At 41.8% G+C, this 10,491-nt stretch overlaps 1 protein-coding gene across 1 annotated transcript in view; it reads left to right on the top strand.

The window, feature by feature from the left end:
• Nucleotides 1-358: 358 nt before the first annotated feature.
• The window catches only part of LOC113033482 (disintegrin and metalloproteinase domain-containing protein 28-like), a 30,144-nt gene continuing 20,011 nt past the window's right edge, over nucleotides 359-10,491 (top strand). The window contains exons 1-12 of the mRNA XM_026187307.2: nucleotides 359-459; nucleotides 2,033-2,121; nucleotides 2,252-2,328; nucleotides 2,585-2,663; nucleotides 2,850-2,926; nucleotides 5,727-5,910; nucleotides 6,119-6,181; nucleotides 6,299-6,370; nucleotides 6,500-6,669; nucleotides 7,108-7,189; nucleotides 7,778-7,911; nucleotides 8,372-8,549. Of these exons, the coding sequence (XP_026043092.2) occupies nucleotides 375-459; nucleotides 2,033-2,121; nucleotides 2,252-2,328; nucleotides 2,585-2,663; nucleotides 2,850-2,926; nucleotides 5,727-5,910; nucleotides 6,119-6,181; nucleotides 6,299-6,370; nucleotides 6,500-6,669; nucleotides 7,108-7,189; nucleotides 7,778-7,911; nucleotides 8,372-8,549 (1,290 nt within the window). The 5' untranslated portion in view covers nucleotides 359-374. The remainder of the gene's footprint in view (nucleotides 460-2,032; nucleotides 2,122-2,251; nucleotides 2,329-2,584; nucleotides 2,664-2,849; nucleotides 2,927-5,726; nucleotides 5,911-6,118; nucleotides 6,182-6,298; nucleotides 6,371-6,499; nucleotides 6,670-7,107; nucleotides 7,190-7,777; nucleotides 7,912-8,371; nucleotides 8,550-10,491) is intronic.

Below are 10,491 nucleotides of genomic sequence, written 5' to 3'. Positions count from 1 at the left end.
TACTACTGCTGCGCTAAATTCAACCACACGATGAAAGAAAACATCCTGTGCGGTCTACGTTCACATATAGGGACGTATATATTGGGGGGAGGGGGAGTATAGTGCAAACGACACACTCTTCACGAATCGGGGAAGTCACAAAGCTTTCTTTTTTAGCAATGAGGGACACATGTTATTTAAACATTTGAACATTATACAACACAAACTTTCATAGAGGATCCGAAGTCTGAGAGATACATGTTTTGAAATGACAAGAAGCAGATGCATCAGCACACAGAGCGGCCGCCAAAAAAAAAGCCTTTGCAAGCAGAGTGCAGCGACCAGCGCAACACAAATTTTTGGTCCTTCGTTTTAGCTTGCGGTGAGCGCAGCGCATGACACTCACTGTGTGCACTTGGACAATGACACGAAACCTCCTATTGTGGGTCCTCATCCTATATGCCTCCCCCAAGCTCTCGGGTAAGTCACTGGATACTTTTACCTCCACTCACACTCTGGGTACTAAAACCTAGTTTTGTCCTACCCTCTGTTCATTCAACCCTCTACAGGGGACAGGTTTCTTTTCCACAATTAGCCCTCTAAATCTCCTAGCCAAGCAGTTTATCAGTTCTGGTCTTTCATGTTCAGATGAGCTCGCCTCTCAGCCCATTGCATTTGTTTATTAGACATATGATTATAAGGGGAACATTAAAACACTATGTCTCACGCCTGTGGAACACATTTTCGATGCACACTCATTACGGCCAAATAATGCCTCAAAAGACAAACACAATTTAGCTAAAAACATCGAAAGATCCGTTTTTTCGGCCATCCAAAGGTTCCACAGTAGACTCTCAGCAGCTGCAGTCTCCACTTGAAACCCCACAATCGCTGCAGCACATATCCAGCCAAATCGCTGAACATGCTCGTAGGCAAGAAGTGAAGCAGCTCACAGCGGTGAGAAGTGACCATCATTGGAGAGCAGACACAATCTGACCACTACTGGCACAATTTTGCACCTGATGTTTTCGTAAAGCTTTTATTTTGGTATTTCCGTTGAGCCGTACCATAAATTTGTATGTTAGCAAAATATTTAGTTTCCTGTAACATTTACATTTAACATTTAGATTTAAATATAATATTTCGATTTAACATTTAACATTTAGATTTAACATTTAGATTTAACATTTAAAATTGTGCTTTAAATATGAAAAATTACAAATATTTTACTAAATGTTGTAAAAACTGACTCGAAAAAACATGTTTTTGTAAAGTTTTGAGCTAAATCTTGCCGTTAATTGCAACATGTTTCACTTTACAAACGGCGCCCCATAGACCTCCACTCGAACTAACATCATGCATGCAGTGTGGATGCTGTCATTATGACACATAGCCACATTTTAAATTTGGCAGCCTAAATATGGACATTTCCAAAGTAATCTCAATATTCTGAATTTAATACTACATTTATTGTCTGTAATGTTATAATCCATATCACTCACTCACTGAGCCAAGTGGAGCAAGTAAAAGGAAAGCGTGGGGTGTGTTTGAAGCTCTGTCAAAGTGCTGTTTTAGGAAATAATCAATGCGATTGTTTAGTTGATCATTTATACACATAAAGTTATTCAAGCAATTTTTAATTACATCACAAATAAAAATGAGTGACACTGATTGTTATTGTTTTGAGCACTACAAAATCTCACAGGGAGCAGGTCAACAAAGTCATTTTGTTTTTTTCTCAAACTTGAGAATGTAACTTTAATTAAATGTTTAAAGTCACAATGATCACATGTTTGAAGCCTAAATGACATTTGGAATGGAATATCAAATTATGTAGTCAGTTCTGGTTTTTTGTTGTTGTTTTATTGGTTTGGTTAAAAATAAATAGATACATAAAACTTTAAAGCAGGATGTAATCAGACGAGATTAGGTAGCACAAATATTGAAAGCAATGAGTTAAGCATTCGACTAATTACAAAATAGACCCTGTTGACACTAGCATCCAAAATTAATATCCTTTTTCTAATCACACATATGTGATTCACTTCCACAGGAAGCCATGGTCCTGAATTTGAGGAGGGAAAGCACTATGAGGTGGTTCGACCGGTCAGACTTCACACAATCAGAAAAAGACACACAGAGGTTTCTTTTCTTTTCTATTTTAAATCCTGTGATGACAATCAAATCAGCTGCTGTTTTTCTCCTGATTATGTAAAATAAAAAAATTAAAATGAATGACTAGAAGCAAAATTTCCTGTTTTTTTGCCCACAGTACCACAGACCAGACACTCTTACGTATGCAATGACTGTGGGCAGACAAGACATAGAAATGCAACTTGAAAGAAATAAGTAAGTTTTTACTTCCCTAAACCTGTGTGTCTGTGCAGTGTGAGAAAATAAGTGGACAAATGGATATACAAGTAATGTAAAATATCCTGTTTCAAAATGCAAAAAAAAGCAACAATTAAAGAGACTAAAAAGTACTGAAAATGCCCCAATCAACAAATGAGTTTCTGTAAGAAAACACTGAATAAACTGGAATTTGACTCAGTCTTCACGTCAAATAATATGACATGTATGTTATTCTTTATCTTTCTGTATTCAGTGAATTACTTACCAAAGATTACACTGAGTCTTACTACCAAGAAGATGGGACTCGAGTCACCACAGTACCGAATGACATTGTAAGTGTTTGCGTTTGTAGACAAACTTACCTCAAACTTACAGCTGTAAAATTGCACATTTTACTAGATTTAAAACGCTTCAAAGGCTTTTAAGGCTGTTAGTGAACGCTGGAGACATAAGCAGATGAAAAGAAAGTTACATGTTGTCATTTAATAACACAGTCACCATTTTCATGTCCTTGCCAGGATCACTGCTTCTATCATGGGAGGATTGTGAACGACAGTGAGTCATCTGTTAGCATCAGTACCTGTGATGGACTCAGGTGAGCCACCGTCTTCTATCTTTTCTTTATTTAAACTGTCATGACATCTTTCCAAAGCGATACCCACCCATGCTGTCTGTCATAATAATTCAAATAACCTCACAGTTTCATTCCTTTGTTGTATTAAGCCACAAAGACAAGTAACCAGTTTTTGTATTTGCATAACGCATTAAATTAATAATGTTAAACCTTCATATGAGATGAATAGATTTCCGGCCAGAAACAAGTTCTCCAAATACTCTCATTACTTTTTAGATGTAAACCTAAAGTTAACCTTATCTTAACCCTCAACCAAACCTCACCTCACAATGACCCGAACTTTAATTACACCTCACCAGCAAAACATTAAATTAACATAGAATAGAATAATCCTTTAATTGTTCCAAAATGGGAAATTTGGTTGTAACAGCAGCAGAATAAAAGCACATATACAAACAGAAAAAGACAATGAACAGAAAAACACACAATTTTTACAGAAAAAATATGTACATCATCGACAATAGTTACAAAAACAGAGTACTGTACAGTTATTAAGATTAAAGTATAGGGGGTTTTTTTTAATACGAATTGAAAAAAATAATGTGCATGTTATAACAGTAGTAGTTGTTTGGTTGATTGTTGGGAGCAGTTTCAATTGTACAGTCTGACAGGGAGGAAGGACCTGCAGAAACACTCCTTCGTGCATCTAGGATGCAGAAGTCTGTCACTGAACGAACCCTGCAGTTCAGCAACATTTACATGCATGGGGTGGAAAACTCTGTCCATCAGAGATGTTATTTTGTCCAGAGTCCTTCTGTCTCCCACCACCTGCACTGGGTCCAGGGTGCATCCTAGAACAGAGTTGGCCTTCCTGATGAGTTTTTCCAACCTGTTCCTCTCAGCTGGAGATAAACTGCTGGTCCAAAGTAGAACACTGTAAAATATGACAGGTGCCATCACAGAGTCATAGAAGGTCTTTAAAAGCGCTCCCTGGACTCCAAATGACCTGAGCCGCCTCAGCAGGTAGAGTCTGCTCTGACCCTTCCTGTAAAGAGCATCAGTGTTGTGGCTCCAGTCCAGTTTATTATTCAGGTGAACACCCAGGTACCTATACGAGTCCACTATCTCAATGTCCACTCCCTGGATGTTCACCGGTGTCAGTGTGGTGGGTCTGCGTCTCCTGAAGTCCACCACCAACTCCTTGGTTTTCCCGGCAGGTGGTTCTGCTGGCACCAGTCCACAAAGTCCAGAGTCCACTGTCTGTACTCTGAGCCGTCCTCACCTGTGATGAGGCCGACTATGGCAGAGTCATCAGAGAACTTCTGTAGGTGGCAGCGTGGGGAGTTGATGGAGAAGTCTGTAGTGTAGAGGGTGAAGAGGAACGGTGCCAGCACAGTTCCCTGTGGGGCCCCCGTACTGCAGACCAGCGTATCAGAGACACAACCCTGTCCTCATATACTGTGGGCATCCCGTGAGGTAGTCCAGTATCCACTGGGACATGTGGTGGTCCACTCCTTATAGCTCCAGTTTGTCCCTCAGAAGTCATGGCTGGATGTTGAAAGCACTGGAGAAATCAAAGAACACAATCCTCACAATGCTTCCAGGCGAGTCAGAGTTCTGTGCAGGAGGTAGATGATGGCGTCCTCCACCCCGATGCCAGACTGGTAAGCAAACTGCAGCGGATCCAATGAAGACCTCACCAGGGGGCACAGATGGTTTAGAACCAACGTCTCGAGGGTCTTCATCAGATGTGATGTCAGGGCTACCGGCCTGTAGCTGCTGAGGTCCTTGGGATGGGAGGTCTTTGGTACCGGTACCACACAGGAGGTCTTCCACAGCTGTGGTACTTTCCCCAGCTACAGGCTCAGGTTGAACAGATATCCTAGGATGCCACACAGTTCATCTGTGCTGCATCTCAGGAGCCTGGAGCTGATGCCATCTGGACCTGCAGCCTTCCGCACCTTAATCTTGCAAAGCTCGTTCCTCATTTGAAGTGCTGAGATAGAAAGAGTGGATTTTGGGGGAGGGGGGTGTATGTTGGAGTCCACAGCATACACCCTCCTGGCTGGGAGCTGAGAGGTGTGAAGTCCTGAGATGAAAGACAGGCAGTGCCTGAAGATGAGGGAGATAGCTTCAGGGGGGACGATGCTGGGAGGGGTGGGTGGTTGATCAAACCTATTAAAATATTTATTTATGTCATTCACCCATCCCAAGTCTCCTGCAGCCTGGGGGTTGGTTTTTGTCCTGAGATTGTCTCCAGGCTCTTCCAAACCCCTCTGATGTTGTCCTGTTGCAGCTGCTCTTCCATCTTTCTTCTGTAGTTTTTCTTCCCTTGCCTTATCTTCCATTTCTGCTTTTTCTGGACAGCTCTCAGCTCCTGTTTGTCTCCAGATCTAAAGACTCTCTTCTTCTCCTTGAGGAAAGTCTTAATTTCAGGATTCATCCATGGCTTGTTGTTACAAAAACACCGTACTTTTATGATGGGTACGGCGTTGTCCACGCAGAAGTTTATGTAATCTGTAAAGCAGTCTGTGATGCTGTTGAGGTCACTCTCTAGGGGGCTGCAGAGGTTGTCCCACACAGTAGAATGGAAACAGTCACTCAGGACCTCTTCAGTCTCTGCCAACCATTTCCTTACTGTGCATTTCACAACTGGTTCTCTGTGTACTAGAGGTTTATACACAGGCTGGAGATTAAAACAACAGAAGAGAAGGTTTGGCCCAAATAAGTCTTTAGATGACAGTGGATAGGTTCCTGAGTTGAGTCAGCCTCAAAGCAACATCTGAAAAATGAATGAACTAACCAGCATGATTTGGTTTAGGGGTTACTTCAGAACATCTGCTCAAAGGTACCTGATTGAGCCACTATCCAGTGACGATGAGGGGGATCATGCAGTGATGACTTTTAATGAAAAGAACTTCACGCCTGCCGTGTGTGGGGTCACTAACACCAGCTGGAGTGACGACTATGAACCTCCAACAAGCAGCAGCCGCTCTAGATCAGGGGTAACACAATTAGTTTTGTCCTCTTCACCAGAGTTCCTCCAAGTCATGACCTCTGAAACCTTTTAGGTCTTCAAACTATCTAAGTTTAATGTGACAAATACTAATACATCCGTCAGTCTACCAATATTATTCTTATAATAACAAAGTTTAAGTAAGTCTTCATTTGTGTTGTTCTGCTTGAGTTATCCATATTAACATTTTTCTTCAGGGTATTTCTATTGTACAGCAGCAGAAATACGTTGAGCTCGTCCTTGTTGCTGATAACCGCGCGGTAAAATTAATCTTCTTTTCTAACTTTTTCATTTTTTCCCCTTGGTTTGCAAAATTTGATTTTTATAAGATAAACTGGTGAGAAGCAGGATGAGAAATTTGTCTTGTGGTGTTTCAGTATGTGAAGATGAACAGGGATCAAAAGAAGATGAGACAGAGAATATTTGAGATTGTCAACTTTGTCAACATGGTGAGTCTGTTTTTTTGCTATTTCTATACAGATTCCATACCAATACAGACGCACTGTACTACATACTGTTCAGCAGTAGCTGCTAGCAGTTGGAGTATAATGTTACATCCCCAATGTTGTCTTCTTCAGGTCTACAAACCTCTGAGGACCTTTATTGCTCTGGTGGGGTTGGAGATATGGACGAATGGTGACCTGATCTCTGTGACCCCCCCAGCAGGAGCAAACCTGGATGCTTTCATGAAGTGGAGAAACTCTGAGCTGGTGACGAGGATAAAACATGACAATGCACATCTTATAAGGTATGGATAGATTCTATAAGTAGAATCAGTCAGACTCAAATCATGTGGAGCAAAATGTCTCCTACTTTCAACAGTAACCGAGCAGGAAAGAGAAAACTAATTTCAGAAATCTGAGTTGTGAGTATCCATATTTTTTTCTCCCAGGTTAAACCGGCCTGACACATCAGCTTAAGAGGTTTTAAGCTTCCACATAACGCTTGTGTAACTTGTGTTTTATACACAAGATACAACCACAAGCAGATCCATTATTGAATCTTAAATAAGAATGTGCTTGAATGTTCACACCTCAACATTCAGGAAAATTCACAGTAGCTAATCTAATCTAATCTAATCTAATCTAATCTAATCTAATCTAATCTAGTAGTAGCTAGATTAGTGAGTAGATGGATGATATGAATCCTGTATATGAATTTAAGACTTTCTGATCTTCTCTTTCAGTGGTATCGACTTTGAAGGACCAACTGTGGGTCTTGCTTTCATCGGGACTCTCTGTTCTGGTCACTCTGTCGGCGTAGTACAGGTGAGGTGTTCATGCTTCCCAGATGATGTATCTCACTGACTTCATAACTTCTGCCCTTGCTTCATGTTGTGGTAAATGTGAATTTTGGAAACATGTTCCTAAATCCATTTAGTTCAGTCATTCCTTTGCCCCTCAAAAATCAACTTAATTGTTCATCTGATACTTTGATTAATGACCAAATACCAGAGAAAATAAATGACAGTTCCATCACTTTATCACTAACATGTAGTGACCACTTCCTGCTAAAAGAGAAAAACTAAGTTAAATTATGATCTAGAACTAGACTCGGTCTACAAAGTCTTCTTTGCACATTTGAGATGCACACATCTCCATAAGTGCAACGTGGAAAACTCATTCTTTGACTAATCATGAATTTTTCACAAAATCCTTTAAAACATTTTCCTCCTTTTTGCACTGCACTTGTAGACCACTACACTAACTCTGTCAATAGATCCATGCAGTCTGAAAGTCCCGACTGAATAGACTGAGAAAATGTTAAAACTGAGACAAACATGTGACATTATTGTGTTGCTCTCTCTTGCTGTTAGTAAATTTTTGCTGCTTTCTTGTGCTTCATTTTTTTCTTAGGATCACAGTGATGCAGCCATAGCAGTGGGAGCAACACTGTCTCATGAGATGGGCCACAACCTGGGCATGGACCACGATGACTCCAGTGGTTGTTTATGTTCTGACGATAGCTGCATCATGGCAGCAGCCCTCAGGTAAGAAAAGCTGACTTGAGACATCCTTCAAGTTGAATGCAGATTCTTTCTGTTAGCAAATAAATTCAGGCTATAACAAGTGACCGTAAATAAACAATATGAGCCTTACAAACCTCACTAAATGTTTTGATCATCATAACATGTTTCATTTGGTACAATTCAATTCAATTCAATTCAATTTTATTTATATAGCGCCAAATCACAACAAAAGTCGCCTCAAGGTGCTTCATAAACAACATAATAACTGTGTGTATTGGACCAAAAAGGAGGTCAGCTGGTGCAGCTCTTAATCTCACATGGCTATAAGACTGAAGAACGTGTGTGAGCATGTTTGGTGCGTACGTGCTGTATATGTACCACCATACCGCTTTTGTGCAGCCATGTCTTCCTAGTGTCAGACACTGATCAAGATAACACAAAAAAAGATAATAATACTAATAATGTGTTTGTTCCTCTTCAGCTGGAAAACTCCTCGAAGCTTCAGTAGCTGCAGCAGCAGCAAATATGAAAAGTACCTAACAAGCCGCAGCCCCAGCTGTCTGCTGGACAAACCAGCCTACAAGAGTGTCGTGGCTCCCGCGGTCTGTGGAAACGGCTTCAAAGAGGAAGGAGAGCAGTGCGACTGTGGTTCGGTGAAGGTAAATAAGCACATCAGCTGCTTAAACCTTTCATTTTGTAGCAAGTTGATCTGATCTGCAAGCTGTTGATGATTTGATCTGGTGAAGGAGAACTTCTCTTTTTCATTCAGTTCAGTTTTATTCATTTAACAGCAAATCACAACAACAACTGTCTGAAGGGACTATATTTTGTAAGATAGAGGTCTTATAACAACACGGCGAAAACCCCAACAATCAAATAACTGCCTATGAGCAAACATTTGGCAACAGTGGGAGCGAAAACCCCTTTTTAACAGGAAGTTAAAAAGGGGTTAAAAAGGGTCTGCACAAGAAAGCCCAACAGCGTCTCTTCTTTCTGAGAAGACTGAGAAAGGCCCGGCTTCCACCACCGATCCTGACCACCTTCTATAGAGGAACTATTGAGAGCATCCTGAGCGGCTGCATCACTGTCTGGTTTGGGAGCTGTGCCATATCAGACCGCAAGACCCTACAGCGGATAGTGGGAACAGCAGAGAAGATCATCGGGGTCTCTCTACCCTCTATTGAGGACATCTACACCACACGCTGCATTCGCAAAGCCACCAGCATTGTGGCTGATCGGACACACCCCTCTCACACACTCTTTACACTCCTGCCATCTGGAAAAAGGTACCGAAGCATTCGGGCACGCACATCCAGACTGTGCAACAGCTTTTTTCCACAAGCCATCCGTCTCCTCAGCAAAAAGGGACTGACTGATAAACACGCACACACACACATACACTAACATTATCACTCAGCTTAACTCAAATACCTCAAAACATTGAGACTGGACTGACTAACCAACACAAAGCGCAAACACACTGACCTACACCACCAAACCATCGCACACACCAACCTGTAAATGCTCTTTTGCACAATATTATTACTAGATATATTATATATTATTATTTTTTTTGCACTAACTTGTCTTGTAGCACCTTGGTTCCTGGAGGAACGTTGTTTCGCCTCACTGTGTATTTTTAAACTGTATATGGTTGAAGTGACAATAAAGTTGAACTTGAACTTGAACTTGAAAGCCCTCAGCAGCCTAGGCCTATTGTAGCTCCACAAACTTCTATTTCTTCTATGTTTTGCTGGCCTCTCACTTACAAAGACTAGTTTGATAAACAGTGTAGCAGTACAAATGTTTTTATTACTATTATGCTATGATTCTGATCTGTGTCTGTGCATGCTCAGGTCTGAAATGGCTTCTGAACTCAGAATGGAATTCAGCTCCATGTTTCCTTTGTCTGATCTTGAGTCTTTTAATGAAGTGCTTGCTCTGAGGCGATGTGAGGAAAACAGCTTTCTGATACACACCTGCTGATAGCTAGCAGGTGTGTTCACTTACATCTTCAACGAGTCCCTGGCGAAGTCTGTGGTCCCCACATGCTTCAAAAGATCCACCATCATCCATGTGCCCAAGAACAGCAAACCCTCATCCCTGAACGATTACCGGCCAGTTGCACTGACCTCGGTAGTAATGAAGGTGTTTGAGAGGCTGCTGAAGAACATCATCTCTTCCTCCATCCCAGACACCACAGATCCGCTGCAGTTCGCCTACAGATCCAACAGATCCACAGAGGATGCCATCGCCCACGTCCTACACACCACTCTCAGCCATGTGGACAAGAAACAGGGTAACTATGTGCGAATGCTGTTTGTTGATTACAGTTCAGCGTTTAACACAATAGTGCCCTGCAGACTGTTCACAAAGCTCAGGGAACTGGGACTTAACAGCCGTCTGTGTGCATGGGTGTTGGACTTCCTCACTGGCAGAACTCAGGTGGCGAGGGTGGGCAGGTGCTTCTCCAACAGCATCACCATCAACACAGGAGCACCTCAGGGATGTGTCCTCTCGCCACTGCTCTACTCCCTCTACACTTCAGACTGTGTGGCCACCCATGGCTCCAACACCATTGTGAAGTTTGCTGACGACACA

The sequence above is a fragment of the Astatotilapia calliptera genome, chromosome 12, assembly GCF_964374335.1.
Source record: "Astatotilapia calliptera chromosome 12, fAstCal68.1, whole genome shotgun sequence".
NCBI classification, from domain to species: Eukaryota; Metazoa; Chordata; class Actinopteri; order Cichliformes; family Cichlidae; genus Astatotilapia; species Astatotilapia calliptera.
The sequence above is the reverse complement of the archived record's forward strand: the minus strand, read 5'-3'. Positions and strand labels throughout refer to the sequence as shown.